Source organism: Alligator sinensis, unplaced genomic scaffold, assembly GCF_000455745.1.
Source record: "Alligator sinensis unplaced genomic scaffold, ASM45574v1 scaffold204_1, whole genome shotgun sequence".
NCBI classification, from domain to species: domain Eukaryota; kingdom Metazoa; phylum Chordata; order Crocodylia; family Alligatoridae; genus Alligator; species Alligator sinensis.
In genome coordinates, this window is record NW_005842363.1 from 531,635 (window position 1) to 548,611 (window position 16,977).

Genomic DNA, 16,977 nt, shown 5'->3' on the forward strand with positions numbered 1-16,977 from the left:
CCCTGCTGAGCCAGCCCAAATGACACAGCTGGACAATATCCATTCTGTGCAGTCAATTAAACAGTTGTATTATGTCAATGACACCTAGACTGCATGAAGTCATGGAAGACAACCGAGTTATGCAGGTGTCACAGTGGATTTAATTTGACCATCAGAACATTTCTTATTAGTGAGGACACACAAGAGAGAGTGTAGCTGGAATCTCTGTTTGCCAACATGTTTTCAAAGCTAATACTTAGGGGAAAAGAAACATCAATTGTGTTTGTACTCTAACACAATTGAATTGGAAACAGTGAAAGGCAATAAAACACAGAACTTCCTAATTTAAAAAATGTTACTTTTCAATTTATTAAAGCTCAGCTCTACACTGTCTATATTTTAAGCAACTAGTCCTAGAAAAAGACAAGGCTGCCTATAACCGGCATGGTAAATGAAGGGTCAACTAGAGCTAGAGAATAAGAAAATTAGGAGGACAAAGATGTGTACTAAGTCTAGTCTCTCTATGGGCTTAGGCTTCACACACAGCACTGTCCAGATTCATAGCCCAGAATTTCTGTTACCTTGAGCCAGCTCCTAGCATTTATTAAAGAGTTAATCTTTTCATTCAAAATAAGACAGAAGGAGACACTGCTGGTGGGATCCCAGTTTCAGATCCCCCCTCCTCCTCCATGTCCTTGGACAGTGACCTACCCACTGGCTATTCTGGGATAGGGGCACTAAATCCTTCCTGATGAAGTTGTCCCACCAGTGTAGTGATGGGAGGGAGGGAGAGTCTTTGGCTCTGGTTCCTGTATTCCAGTGTTTATGTATTATATATTAAACAGTTGCTGGAAAAGGATATAGATGGGTGGTGGCTAGGGTATTTTCCAGGGATTGTGGGGTTGTATCACCTCAGACAGAGGAGGTATTTGACCCTGGTTCAGTTGACTGTTCTATCCACTGAACTTTTCTGTAAAGGGGAGCGGAAACATCACTAAATTCTTCTCAGGCTGCATTTTAAAGAAAGCAGTAGCTGCTGCTGCATGTCTTGTGCAGTCTGATCCAACTAGTATACAACAGAGCATGCCTACCAGACCAAGACCCTGAGGGAAGATAAGACAAAGCCATGAACGAGGCACCAAGCTGCTCAGTTCCAACAAGACTGAGGTGCCTAGGCATGCCCAGAAGCAGTAATTTAGGCACCTGAGGGAGCATCTACATACGTCTATTAATGCTTGCTGACTTGTTGCTGCTGGGCACATGTCTGCACATGTGCCCAGACCACAGCAGGTTGAGCTGGATCAGGCCAGCCCCAGCTGGCAGAGGACCTACGGGGTCAGCCTGACAGCCTGGAGTTGCTCTGACTGGGCTCAGTGTGCTGCAGAGGGGCTGGCTGGGGCATGAGGGTGCTTCAGTGCAGGGCTAGCTGGCAGTCAACCCGTCACTGAAGCACCCTCCTGCTCCAGCCAGCTGGGTCAGTGTCTACACATGTGCTGCTGCACATGAAAAAAATACGGTAGTACTTACCCTGCTGCAGAGTGTATTAGTTCTGCATGCCTAAATAGGTGCATACATGTAGACACTGAGAAGTTTACTGCACAGTTAATAAAGCACAGTAAATATTTTGTGCAGCTGCGTCCTGAATGCCTAAAACTGAGGCAGCTACAAAGTTGAGGCATCTCTAAGGCTTGGCAGCAGCTGAGCAGAAGTTTTCAGAACTGTCTGCATTCCACCTACATTCCACTTTCGGCATCTCTTGGTGCATCAGGAGCAAACAAACAAACCGAGCAAGTCGCCCAGTTTTAATCATCAAAAGGAATTTACAAAACACCTTTCATAGACAAGCCTATGAACTTCACTTCATAAATCTCCTGGATACAAAAAATTATGGACTAAATATAGACATTAGATTTATAGCACATTATAACCTTCCTGCCATTGGATAACCCCAGGTTATCTCTACATTTTACCAGCTACATTCTACCACCAGGTCAACACCTCCTTCTCTCCCCAAACTATCTACCTCACTCCTACGGTCTCCCATCCCCTCTGATCCTCACTGCTATGCATTCACATTTTCACAGACCTGAATTTTGTATATTGTCTTCTATTCCACCCAGGACAGCACACAAACACCAACAGACTCTACCTATGCCTGAAGAAGGGTGTGCGTGCCCAAAAGCTTGCAAAAACCAATTTTTCCAACTGTTTATTTGATCTAATAAAAGACACCACATTTACCCAAAGAACCTTGTCTGCCTCAGGAGCAAACAGAATTTTAAGAGAACAAAAAAAGTTGAAAAGTTAAAAAATATGTTTTTGAAACTTATATTTCACTAAACCAGTGCAAAGCACAGTGTCGGCATCCTTAATTCAATGTATACGCAGCTGAATTAAGCTAAAGCAATGCAAACCAGGTTTAAATTGAATTTAGAATGTCTAAACTGTATTTTGCCCTGATTTTGTTGTTTTTTCCCCAATTTCCATTAGTTAAAATGGTATAATATTTTAAGGGGTAACATTTTTAAAAGCAGCTAAATAATTTAGAAGTCTCAATATCAAAGCATTTAAGTTCTGATTAGGCACATAGGTACCTGAGTCTGATTGGCTTTCAGGGACCCTTAGGTTCTTAAGTCAACTAGCCGGTTTTGAAAATTGTATCGGAGGTTCATAATTTTATCTTTTCTTCAAACTCCAGACCCCAGTGCCAGGTGAATCACACATCTTCATTTTTTAAAAGTTGTTTCCATCGGCATAATTGCACAGAAGAATTGCATCCTAATAACACAAACACCTGAGGAAGGTATATAGCTACACACTATACCTATAGATATTCATTTAAGAAATATTTTGAACTGTTGGATGATTTGACTCAGTGTTGAAAGCATGGAGCTGACAAGATTGCTCTGGGGTGCTAGTAGAACAAGTGGCCTTAAGGGCTTTTCCTGCTTCCACAGTAGAAATGTTAAATAAGTCATTAAAAAAATGGGGCCCCTGGGGCAAACATCCACATCTGCACAAATGTCTATGATCATTAATACCAAAAAAACAACATGTAATAAGCAACCAGCATTAAGTATTGGAGAGTATGATTGTTTCTTTTAGTATAGACATACACATTATCTCCAGAGATCTTTTTTTTCTCCGTTTTCAAGCTAATTTCATCATCTGTTACAAATGTTACTCATTAAACACTATATGCAATATACCTAACGAGCACAAAAAACCCTCCCCTCTTATCTAATAGTGCTCTATACCTTTCAGGTCAACAGCTCAAGGAAGCTTGGTCATTCGCTCCTTACTCAGAGGATATTTCCAAGTAAATCAAATTGAGTCTTGTCTGAATAATGACTAGAGCAATGGGTCTCAGCCTTTTTTGGACTTTAGGCACACAGAAAATACCAGCTCTGAAGTTTTCCCTTGTTTTGTTGATTACAGAAAATACTGCGTGCCTGGGGGAGGGGGGTGGGGGTTTCCGTTGCAAAGAAGTCAGAAAGATTGCAACAGGTCAAAATGCTTTTAGCATGCTGGATTCCTGTGCTCAGTCCCCTGGCCTTGTGAATCATATTTGTGCTAACATTATGTGGCATCTCAAGGCTCCCTTGAATGGATCTCAAGGCACCCCAGGACACTACACTAAATTTTCAGTAGAGCGTTTAACTTGTGTGTTTTCACTGAATATGTACTATTTTTTATTATTTTTGTGCTATATCAGATGATACATGCTGGGTCTCGTATCAGGAATGTCAGGGACGGAGCCAAGATCTGTCATGACTTGGAAAAGGCGTAAAGAAAACAAACAGCCTGAAGTGAGGTGTAAGCAGCTTGCATCTGTGACCATGCCAAATGTCAGTCTTCATTCAGATGAACACGGGCAACTGTCTACCTCAGCGGTTCTCATACTTTTTAGACTCGAGGAACCCTCGCAAGACTCAAGACACCCCTCAGATAATACCAGCTCTTAGTTTTCGCTTGATTTTTGACTACAGGAAAATAAGACAGAAGTAGAGAAAAAGAATAGAGCAATGTTTCTGTTGCAAATAACTCCCAGCATTTCAGGGCCCAGCACCGGTCTGCCTAAACGCATGTCATATGTGCTTACTCTGGGCACCTGTACAACCCCAGGTGCTGCAGCAGAGGCAGGGCAAAGGGTGGCAAATGCCAAGCCCTCAACTCCTTTCACATAGCATCCACAAGAAGTAAAAGACCTTCTCGTTACTACAGAGCAGCCTGCTCTCCCCAAAGCACGACTGAGCAACCCCTCTGCAGGCAGCTGAGGGTGGGGGTGTTTTACAGGCTTGCAGCCTGGGGAGGGGGAAGGCTGGAGGCCGGGGCTGCCCCGGCCCTTTACCTTCAGCCGGACTTTCATGTCGGCTGCGCCGGGCTGCGGGTCCCGGCGGCTCCGCAGGTTTCTGCGCTCCTCGGAGCCGGGGTCTCGCCAGTCCCTGCCGCCGCCGCGCCCGGAGCAAGGTGCCGCCACGGCGGCATCCCCATCTCCGCCCGCCCGCCCGGCTCCATAAACCCGCGATCCTTGGACCGCGGCGGGAGAGCAGGTGGTTAATGATCCACCGCCCGGCCCGGCCCGGCATCCCGGCTCCTGCCGCTGCTAAAACACCAGCTGCGACGGGAACATTAACCGAAACACGGCCCCAAATAACCCCCCAGGCCTAAAAGTTTCCCTCGGAGCAGTGCCGGGCGGGTGTTGCTTGGGGCCCTTCTGCAGGGCGGCTGGTCCCCACCCCCTTGGGGAGTGACCACCAGGGCCCTGGTTTTCTCGGGTTAAAAAAAAATCCCCAATTTTCGGGTTAAAAAAGTAACCCAAAATCACATTTATTCGAGATTAAAATTAAATATATGTGAGTGTATGTGTGTGTGTATGTATACGTTGTGTGTGTATGTGCATGTGTGTGTGTGTATATTATGTGTGTATGTGCATGTGTGTGCATGTATATGTTGTGTGTATGTGCATGTATGTGTGTATTGTGTGTGTATGTGCATGTGTGTGCATGTATATGTTGTGTGTATGTGCATGTATGTGTGTGTATTGTGTGTGTATGTGCATGTGTGTGCATGTATATGTTGTGCATGTATGTGCATGTGTGTGCGTATATGTTGTGTGTGTACGTGCATGTATGTGTGTGTATATTATGTGTGTATGTGCATGTGTGTGCGTGTATATGTTGTGTGTATGTGCATGTGTGCGCGTATATGTTGTGTGTGTACGTGCATGTATGTGTGTATATTATGTGTATGTGCATGTGTGTGTGTGTGTATGTTGTCTGTATGTGCATGTGTGTGTATATGTTGTATGTGCATGTGTGTGTGTATGTTGTGTGTGCATGTGTGCATGTATATTATGTGCGTGTGTGTGTATATTATGTGTGTGCATGTATATGTTGTGTATGTGTATTATGTGCATGTGTGTATGTATAGTGTGTGCATGTGTGTATGTGCATGTGTGCATGTATAGTGTGTGCATGTGTGTATGTATATTGTGTGCATGTATATTGTGTGCATGTGTGTATGTGCATGTGTGTGCATGTATATTGTGTGCATGTGTGTGCATGTATATGTTGTGTGTATGTGCGTGTGTGTATGTATATTGTGTGCATGTGTGCATGTATATTGTGCGCGTGTGTGTGTGCATGTGTGTGCATGTATATTATGTGCATGTGTGTGCATGTATATGTTGTGTGTGTATGTGCGTGTGTATGTATATTATGTGCATGCATGTGCATGTGTGTATGTATATTGTGTGCATGTATATGTTGTGTGTGTGCGTGTGTGTGCATGTATATGTTGTGTGTGCATGTATGTGTATGTATATGTGTGTATGTGTATATATGTGAATGTGTGTATGTATGTGTGTATACATAGATACATATACATACACACATACACACACACACATATATACATACACAAGCGCACACATATAGACATAATATACATACACACATACACACACACACACATATATACATATACATACATATACGCACACATACACACATGTACACACATATATATACACATAGATATTAATGCAATATAATATATAATACAATACATATTAATGAAATCCAGTATTATATAATATCATTTATATTAATGAAATAGAATATATAATACAATATTTTAGAGAGATATATATGAATGCAATATAATACATAATACCATATAGTATATATTAATGAACTATAATCTAATTTACATTTCAAGATATAAATTAATGAGCTATAATACAATATATAATATTATATATATTTATATATACATAAAAGGAAATATACTATAATATATATTTATATATATTAGTGGTGTTTCATTTTAATCACAGAAACATGTGGGTCTTGCGTTATTTTTTTTAATCCAAAAATCGGGGATTTTTTTAAATCTGAGAAAACCAGGATCCCTGGTGAGCAGAGTCAGAATTTCCTGGGGAACAAGGAAGCTTGTAGAGAGAGAGAGAGACTTTAGGGGGACCCTAAACCTCATATTTGTGGAGAATAAATGGGGAAAAGATGCAGAGGAGAAGGTTGCAGGGTTGCTTGAGATGTTTGATGAGTGACATGTGGAACAGGCAATGCCATTAGTTTGCCAATGGAAGACAAAAAACGAGATCTCTGGAGAGAACAGGGGTGGTGGTTTCTATGCTCCCCCCCCCGCTCATAATTTTGAGTTTTCAATTACATTTCCATGCCGAGCAAACTTTAAAAAGTCAGGAAACTGGGAAAGAAGGGAGCAGAAATGGCTCCATCTTCCAATGTCCCACATCTTCTATGGGACTGGCAAAGGCACATAAAACAATAAACCCTGTAGACAAAGCTGTTAGCAAGGCCTGGAGTGGATGTTGCCCAACACTTTCCATTTATAACTCTGCTTTCAGTTGCTTGTGCCTTTGCTGAGCTTTAACAATTCAGCCGAAATTTTCCATGACAGGTGTCTTGCCTCAGGCTGTGTGTGTGCATGTGCACACGTGTGCACGTGTGTGTGTGTGTGTGTTTCAGAAAATATGGTTCATCTGTTTCTGAGAACTAAACTAGGGGCTAGGCCATGTTACAAAACATACAGCCATTCTCCGCTGAGAAATTTGAGAGAGAGAGAGAGAGAGAGAGAGTGGTTCAGAGAATATTGTTCTGCAGCTTCTGAGGACTAAATTAGGGGCTAGCCCATGTTTAAAAATGTGTACAGCCATTCTCTCCCCACTGAGAAATTGTAGTGCCTTGATGGCTTGGACCAAAGGTTGAAATCTGAGCCCCTGGTATACCTGAGTTATTACAGTCTTGACACAAGTGTATACTATGATTTACACATGATCCTTGCCCTAGTCAGTGCACAGGACAGAACTGTTCTAGCAATGAATTAGGGGTGCGTAGTAAAGGAGACAATTGCTTCATTTGCTGCAGAAGTCATAGGGTGGGTAGTGAATGAGGCAGCCAGCTGCAAAGAGAAACAGTATACTCTCATGGTTACAGCAATTGTATGGTCGCTTGCAGAAATAGTCACTCTGCCAGGTAGTTCCCAAATTTTCACAAGTGGACACTAATTGAGTGTGCCTCATACTTCAGGTGCCTCATCTGAAACCCTGGAGCGTGATTTGTAAGACAGCTGATTGCTCACAGCTGTCACCAAAGCCAATGCACATTGTGTTTGGAAGACAAAAGTACTATATGGTACTAAGTACATTGAAAAAAATCACATCTTAGGTATCTCAAAGTTAGTGGATACTTTGGGTTTTAAGCATTCTGTGCCTTAGCTCTGCCTCTAATATGAAAACAATATTCACCTTATTGTGGGTTGTGAAGATAAATGAATATTTGTGAATACTATACAGATTATATTAAACAAGCAAAAATGATTCCTTCTGACTTCAGAATAGCGTTTGAATAGCATGCATTAAGAGTGCGATGGCCCACAAAGTTGAACAACGATAAGAAAAAATATTGAACTGGTTTGAAGAGAGCACCATCAGTTGTGTGCATCAAATGAGATGAGAATCCAGCAGAAAAAATAGTGCGTGAACCCGTTTTTAATTATTAATCATTAATATGATACATAACATATGTAAGAGACCAATTTAGGGTTGCACAGCACAACCTTTCCTTGGCATAAGCTAATTTCTGACCATTTGACTTTGCAATCTTAATTATGATCTTCTGTCAACTTTCCTAGATTTTTAAGAAAGCAAACTAAAAATACAGATTCCATTTTATGGGCCACACATGATTTACTGGGAAGACTAGACCTCTTAAATACACTGCACACAGCTTTGCCACTTGACGGACTGGAGCAACAATAGTAGTTGATTGTCATGCTCTCTGTGGCCTATCACTAATGAGTAACGGTTATTTTGCAATTTTTTCCAGTCTTCACCCATTTTTCAAGGCCTCTTCTAATATGCCTCTGCCCCAAATCATCTTGTCTCTTCTCAACTTTTATCTCAGTATCACAGACCCATTGAACATCTTTACACATGCTTTCAGAGCCTCTCTAATTAAATCGCCCCCAGCATCATGTCTGTTCAGTGTCCCTCGCTTCAAAATAGCTGTGGGGGTGCTTTAACCAGCTTTAGTTGAAGTGCCTCTACTGCCATTTTGAAGCATGGATGCTAAATAGACATGATGCAGAGCCAAGAGACTTGATTAACTGAGTCTGTTCCCACCACATGCTAATTTTCATACCTCAGAGGAAACCTCCAGCACATGTATGGGTGCCCATTGTCCTTCTCTAATTAGTTCCAGTCTCCAGCTCTGAAGACTCTTTTTCCCATTCCCATTCCCTTCACCCCAGCCAATCCCAGTTCCTCCCCTGTCAGTTCCTTGCCCAGTCTCTTTTTCCCCCCGACTCCAGGTGTCCCTTAGCCAATGTTTCCATCCCGGTAACTCCCAGTCTCCCTCTCCAAGTTCTTTGTCCAATCTCTCTGTACCCTGCTTCTGTATTCCCATGTCAGCACATTTCCCTAGTCTCTTTGACAGAAAGATCCACCTACTAACTCCAAGTCTCCCACCCCCTTATTTTGCTCCTGCTTCCAAACCAGTCCTTTGCTTGCCCAAACAATGCCAAATCTTCTCAATACCCTCAGTGTCCTTCCTGTTCCCAATCCACTCCTGTATCGCCACAGGTGCCTCTTGTCCCTTCCACTTTTAGGTCAAACAGATTTCTTCTGCATCTTGCCTTTCCCCAGGAGTATTGAAAGTAGATGGTTCATGCTTTCTATCTAGGTATCTGTACCCAGGGGTGGATGGAGGGTAAGGGGGGAGGGAGTTGCACTCATCTTTGATTCTTGGTCCACCCAAAGGTTAAAACCAACTACCTGGCAGGGGCAGTAGCATTTCTACTCAGGCAGCAGTGATAGAATCAATGGACTTTGGCCCTGATTCATCTACCTGATTCCTTCTAAACTCTTCATTCCACAGGCATTAACAACCTTCTCTCCTTTGAAATGGTCCTTTTAAAAGGTCTTTATGTTCAGCTAACCAAACTATCATTTCTTCACTTCTGCTGTCTGTTGGCTGCACCTAGTAAGGTAGGACATTTTTACACGTGCTCCCTGACATGGTGCAGGGTGCTTTAATTACTGAGCCACACTAATTAAAAGCGCCAGCATGTCACATGTATCAGCATCACCATGCGTCCCCACACTAAAAAAAATGGTGGCGGGGCGCTTTGAACTAAAGCTCATTGGATGCATTTTATTTCAAAGTGCACCGCCACCATTTTGTCAGTGCGGAAATGCTGATACACATGATGCACGAGGCTGCCGGATTGCATCCATTTCCATGCTCCAGCAGACTCAATTAATCAAGTCTGCTCTAACATGCTGGATTTCCAGCAGCCTCTGTGGACATATGTAGGAGCCTGTAGCTCCTATTTCACAAGCCTGCAGGCTGTTTTTAATTCTAGCTTAAAACATTAACTCAGGTGTGAAAATAACTTTCAGTAAAGCTCTGGATGCAGTCAAGATGCTCAAGGAGGCTAGATTTTGATTTATGAATCTGAAAGATGTCCATTTCATTCCAAAGACTGCAGGACTAATAAACAACATCTTTAATTATTTTTTGCCTAGTTTGTCATGGGTTTTTTTATACATAATCTATGATATAGCAAATTAATTCACATTCCAATACATGTACACTTGTTTTTGCTTTGATCTTAAACTAGCCCTAGGCTACTAGCCTATTACTAAAGCTTATAGTTTCTTTTTTAATTTGATAAAAATATGCATTGTGTTATATGTGATGCACCACACCATCTACATGCCCCTTTTCAAAATCCCAGATGCACCCACGTCTATCCCTCACAAACCTACAGTAGCTCAGACCTGCAGCATCATGGAAGAATCTTTTCAAATCTGGGTGCTCTAAGAATCTTTGCCAAGCATGTGCAAACTGAGATTTTTTTAAAGGCTTTCAGAAGGCCAAGTTTGGAAAAGTCTCAAAGGGACAGGAAAAGTCACATCTCAGATATAAAGGGCCACTCTGTTAAATTTTAAGTCCCTGATCCTAAGAAGAGGGCCCTATAAGCTTCTTAAAGAAAAGGTTGCCAACATTTTTACCAGGTGCCAAACAACATTGTTTTCTATAACCTCATTCTAGAACCGGTTTGGCTGAAGTTTTCTGTAAAAAGAAAAATATTGGTGGAAAAAAAGAAAAAAGAAGCTTGACTGCACAAAGAAATTTCTATCAAAAAGTCAAATCTTGACAAAGGTATAAGCAACTGAAAACCAGGATCTTGCACTAAGTACTGTCAGAAAACCTTTAATAAACATTGTTAGCACTTTACCTACGGCACAGGCCCAGGCCCTTCAATGATCTGTGCCCAGGTGTATCTCTACACCTATTCAGTGCCTCATAGATTTCAGTGGGATTCTGACTCAGTAGACCAGTGATTCTCAACCAGGGTACTGTGGCACTCTGTGGTACCTTGAGATCCTTTCAGGAGTGCTGCAGTACCATACAATTTTAGCACTGTGCAAACATGCTTCTCAGAAGTTCAACATAGAAATCCAGTGTTAAAAACATTCTGACCTGCTGTGGTTTTTCTGAGTTATTTGCAACAGAAAAAGTTGCTCTATTATTTTTCTGTAGTCAAAAATCAAGTGAAAACTAAGAGCTGGTATTTTCTGAGGGGTGCCTTGAGTCTAACGAGGGTGTGCCTTGAGTCTAAAAAGGTTGAGAACCAGAGGCAGACATTTGCCCGTGTTCACCTGAATAAAAACTAACAGAATATCTTCTACCATTTGGCATGTTCACAGATTCAAGTTTTTTACACCTCATTCCAGGCTTTGTCTTCTTTACTTTACGCCTTTCCCAAGTCATGACAGATCTTTACTCCTTCCCTGACATTGCTGATACAAGACCCAGCATGTATTATCTGATGTAGCACAAAAATAATAAAAATAGTACATATTTGGTGAAAACACACAATTTAAATGCATCAAGCTCTCCAATATCTGCCAGATGGATTTTCTTACTTATTTGGTAGGTCAAACCACTTGCGTTAACAGATTTTAGCCCTTTACCACATTATGCACGTGTCTGAACTACTATCCTCATTGAAAAATCAATCCTAGTTCAGTAAGACTCACCTTTTGATCAGAGAGGGGTTTTTTTAACCATCCTTAAATTTTTGCTTTTCATTCCAGTTTCATTTCCTATCTTTAAGGTACTATTTTGTACTACAAAGCATGGTAACAGGAGTGAATGAACTGGGTCAGAATTTTTCTGAAGCCAATTAAAATTGTCTTCATGGTAGCCATTTCCCAGCTTATAATTCTCTACCTGAGCAGTGTCTTCCTTTGACCACAATTAGGATATCATACAAGCAGTATCTTCTGTATTTTCTCAATATAAAAAGATTTATAAACAGCCAGTGCACTTTTCCAGCTTTGTTATGGCTTTTAGATTTCCTCTACACGATTAAGGTGACTGTAGGAAGCCTAATACTTGTTCGTTTCCATACAACATCCAGAAATAAAATCCACCCCAACCTGATGAATCATGTATGATATTTAAGAAACTTACAAGCATAGTTCACCGACTGGCAAGATCTAGAGGAATGTACATATTTATGCAGAACGAAGATCTCTCTGACATGCATGCAAAGTTGCTACAAAGGGATTTTCTAGCACATTTCTTAGTTTCATCTTTTCCATGCATAAGCTTGGGAAATGAGATTTTATAAGTCTCCATAATTAATACTTACCTTCCCCTTAGTACTTCATCAAGTTCTCAAAAATAAGGGTTGAAGCAGTAAAGAAAACGAGGAATTTATTATTATTGGTAAGTATTACTTATACAGTTCCTTTCTCCATCTTGACAACTGTGGCCCCTTACTATTATTTATAATTATGATTGTTTCTATGCTATAATTTTCTTGGAAAACTATGGGAGTCCCATGAATCAAGTCTATATGAGAGCCTGGTCTACAGTGTGAAGTTCATATTGCTGGCAGTGAAAGTAGAGTTGGAAGGGAGTTGAAAGAGATCATTTGATGTTGGAATATTTTGTTAGCCACTGTTTTATTGATGCTGTGAGAAGGCAATATAATGAAGGTGAAGCTATTAAAGTATAAGTGATTCATGCACAAAGCCTTAAAGAAATTTTCATTTGCCATGCAAATTTATTGTGCTGCTATGGAAATGTATAACCTGCCCTACAGTTTTTCTTCCTTCAACAAGCAACTTATATGAGTGACTTAAAGATACTTGCATTTATTAACAATTCTACATGTGTGAAAGGTACAATATATTCTTTTAAGGGTGGGATTGACCCATACTCAGGAAGTGCCATTTCTCTAATTTCCCTTACCTAGATTGCTTTGGAGTTTAATTTGGAAAATTAAAAGTACACTGGGTGCATCTACATGTGCAGGTAGTGTGATGCAATAAATAAAATAAATCCAGAGATTTTGAACAGGAATCCATAGTGTCAACAACATTTTTACCTATTGTCGCCTACGTTCTTTGCTACAGAATAATTGCTCAATAATTTGTCCATAATCAAAAAGTGAGTAAAAGGTAAGAGCTGACAGTTTCCAAGGAACTTCTTGAGTCTAACAAGAAATGTCTGAATCTAAAAAGTTTGAGAACCACTGAAATGAAGGGTGGTTTTCTTTTCTAGTTTTGACAGACTGGTAAAGAACATGCACTTGAATTGCTGCATTTTGGGAGGACTGTCCAGGGTGACCTGGTAACCTTGGCTCTGATTTGCCTAGGAACTAGATCTTACAGTCTTGCCTCCTCCTCCTCCCAGGTTTCAGAAGTGAATCATTTGCAGATAGGGTGTTTTCCCAGGCTGTGGATTTTTTCCAAGCCATAGAAGCATTTTGGTAGTCCATTAATAGCTGGTATAGCACAGTCAAACCAGGGGAAATAACTGAATCCAGTAATCTCAGAGGGAAGTCAGGAAGTCTCTCTCTCTCTTTTATCTCATTTACTTAGTTGCCAATGGTAAAAAAAGGACTAACTGATTAACTAATTAAAAAACTAAAAGGTACTTATCAAGTTATCTTGTTACTTATAGCTCATATAATACAATGCAGGTTAAATTTTACTCTCTGCTGTACAATAGTGCTCCTCGTTGTGAGTTAAAAGGAAGTTACACACTTGAATGTGAGAGACAAATTTGATTGTGTATGTGGACAAAGATACCACAGATCTCTAGTGATATTTAGATATTTTGAGTCTCAAAGACTAACTGAGAGGGGTAGTTAGCCATGTTAGCCTCGAGTCAGGCAGATAAGGAATGGCAGGGTGGCACCTTGGAGACTAACAGGTTTAGAGAGGCATGAGCTTTTGTAGGTGATAGCTTATTTCATCAGATGCTATGAATGGAGTAGTAGAAAGTAGAGGTCATCTTGATCTACCAACTAAAAAGCTGTGTTTGAAAATGAGTAGCTTAAGTCTTCCAATCAATAACAAGTATAGATAAGGCTTAGAAGTTAAAAATAAATATATCTTAAATATAGTTGGAAGTTATCGTTACCTTATAATGTACCTGCAGAGACAAAAGAATCAAATCTTACCACTACTGAGGTCACTATTTACTACCATGAGCGCTCCTTCTGAGATTACTAATTCAGCATCCAAATGTCATAGCAGTTATTACTGTATTTAATAGTATTTGCAGGATTGGGTTCTCAAGTAGAATACTGCATTTCCTCTACAAAAGGTGATGCCACTGCTAAAAGCCGTGGAAGAACAAATACCATGGAAATACAGACCTCAGAAACAAGGTCCTGGAAGGCAAAATAACTAATTTCCTTTAACACAAAGAGCAATCTGATCATGCAGTCTTTTTTCCTATTTCATTTAGGGCAATGATGCAATGAGCAGGGGAAAACACTGTAGGATGTGGTCCAAATAATATGAATGTAAGATTTCGTTTGTCAGTGAAAAGGGTAGCTTTAACAAATTTTGTAGTTCTGGCCTGACACTGTTCCAAGACACAAAAAGTCCTCTCTAGGGAGGAATCAAAACTGAGAAGAATTAGCATTACAAAACCAGGAAATCTGCAATTATCATTGCACATAAAACAAATTGGAACACATAAAAATTAAGCTCATGGAATCCAGCTCTCTGGGGAAAAGGGATGCCCTGCAATGCTGAGACAGGGAACTCTACCCTACACCAAAAAAATAACAAAGTGGTTGAACTCTTCCCCTAACATTGTTACTATAGGATTATTTGGACACTCAGTTCTCATGTGTATTCCTAATGGACACTGCCTTCAAACCTAAATGCACAGGGCCTAAAACATGTGGAGTGGAATATACATATACCCTAGTTAAGATAACAAAGCAACTTAACTTGCATCCTACAATCATGCCATCCAGTGGTGCTTAAGGCACTTTGGCATCTGCAGTTACAAGATTAAACTGATTTTTTACAGGACGCTTCCACTTTTTCATTATTTTCCCTTTCATGTTATCATTACAGAGTCTAAGTGTAAGTGAAGTATTTGGCTCAATATGGAATGTGTTGGATGCTTGTGATTGAGAACTTTGAAAACAAGGGAAGTGGCAAAATGTTTTTCTTCAGTACTTGCAGGCTCCATAAACAGCATGTTATCCATGTGGAAGTAAAGTAGTAGAGCTGAAGTATGCTGTGCCAGAATTGCATGATGGAGGATTTTCCATCATTCATAACACTTAGTAGTGAAAAAAAAACATTAATAATGCCAATATGTATGTAGTAGCAAGATTCTGTCATATTGCCCAATCAAAAACCACTTATTTATAATGGACAGGACAGTCATGCAGCTGTGTGGAAGTTAGGTTATATCTGTTGTATATCAAAATAATCTGCACAGCACATATTATAATAAGAGACATAATTATTCTTCATGAAATTTCAAGAAAAGGATACGAGAAGAGTGATAAACTACATAATCTGGGTGGAGGTTAAAAGGTCAAAAAGGAAATCTATATTTTATAATCTCATGCTAGAGAAACAGAGAATTTACATTTAGAGCTGAATTTTATGAGGTTAATTTGTATAGGTTCCAATTTAGTTGGAATAATATTTGGCATTGCTTTATCAAGGACATTCAAATATAATTATATTCATAATCAAATATTGTCTGAAAATGGCTTTACAAGTGAAAACAGGATAGGATTCTAACTTTTTCCTTACGTACATTAGGCTGAACTGACTAAATACCACATCTTTTAAAAAAATTCTCTTGCATATTCTGTTAATTCTCAATCAGTTTTAATTTCCATCCTGTTCCAATCTAATGCCTAAAAACACCTTTTTTCACAAAACAAAACTGAAAAAAGAGAACATGTCCATGTTCTTACCTTCATCAGTTAACTGCCCATTCAATAAAATGCCAAGGATAGCTATTTCATTATGAAATAATATGACTATCAAAATGTTTTCAGAAGCTAGTAATAAACACCAGCATTAAGAAACAGTTCTTACTTCAACAAGGAAATAATTTTTACTCTGGAGCAAGTTACAAAATATTATTTTTATCGTTTTAATTTAGGAAGAATGAGTTTAAGCATATTTGTTCTGTGATTTTTGGATAGAATTCAATTTAAATAGTGTTAATAGGCATGTGAGTTAAACACTAGAAAAAGAATATTAGTGATTAAAAACGACATTACTTATTATGTTAAAATCAAACCCATAAAAATAAACATTTCAAATATATGACAATTTTAATTAGCAAGCATATTCACATTACTAGCCACTGATATATAAAAAAGATATATTTATAAAGTTATGCTGTAAGAATCAGAAATGTACTCATACAATTCAAATGCATTTAGTAATACCCATATACAAAAGTTTAACAATGTCACTAGTAGGAACCTTCATTTTTCTAAGTTAGCATACTTACTGTCTTTATCTCCATGACTAAATAAACTTCATGTAGACTTCAACCATTAAATTTTAGTCTGCAGTTTCCATCCACTACACAGTCAGATAAAGCTTGCTTTGCAGTTGCAACTAATGGAAACAGTGCAAAGAAACAATGACTGCAAATTTCCATGTGCTTAAACTGAAAATCTTTGATGGCGAGAAACAGATGGACTGAAAATGCAGAAAAATATTTCTTCAGTAATTAAATAGAAGACCTTGTATACCACCTTGTATTCAAGAACTTGTAACTTCATTTATATATTACAGTAAGGAAATGATTAACATTCATGATGTCACCTGCCTGAATTTTCAGCAGCAGTTCAGGATAGAAGCATTCTAATGAAGACTTTTTTTTCCAGTTTCACAGTACTTAACTGTGTATATGCATTGCCACCTACAGTGTAAAGGTTATAACTGTATGTTCTGAAATAAGCCCAGCCAAATATAGTTTTTTTCTAAAAGTTAGCATCAGCTATGGAATACAAGAATTGCTATACCAGATCAGTGGCCCATCTAGTCCAATATGTCACTAACTGTAGCCTGTTCCATCTCGTTCGGGGAGATATGCAAAAATTCCCCAGATGAACCGTTATGAATTAACTGTTCAGAGTGAAGAATGCCTT

General features: G+C 39.6%; 1 protein-coding gene across 3 annotated transcripts in view; it reads right to left on the reverse strand.

Moving 5' to 3' along the window:
- The window catches only part of TRPM6 (transient receptor potential cation channel subfamily M member 6), a 116,187-nt gene extending 99,612 nt beyond the window's left edge, over nucleotides 1–16,575 (reverse strand). For 2 of the 3 annotated variants that reach the window (XR_003095374.1, XM_025210659.1), the window contains exon 1: nucleotides 4,331–4,353. Coding sequence is in view for 2 of the 3 variants with exons in the window: in XM_025210659.1 (XP_025066444.1) it covers nucleotides 4,331–4,348 (18 nt within the window). In the remaining variant the exon portion in view is untranslated. Of the gene's footprint in view, nucleotides 1–4,330; nucleotides 4,354–16,331 lie in introns of those variants that run through there. The other variant, XM_025210661.1, reaches the window with a different exon arrangement.
- Between the last annotated feature and the right edge of the window lie 402 nt (nucleotides 16,576–16,977).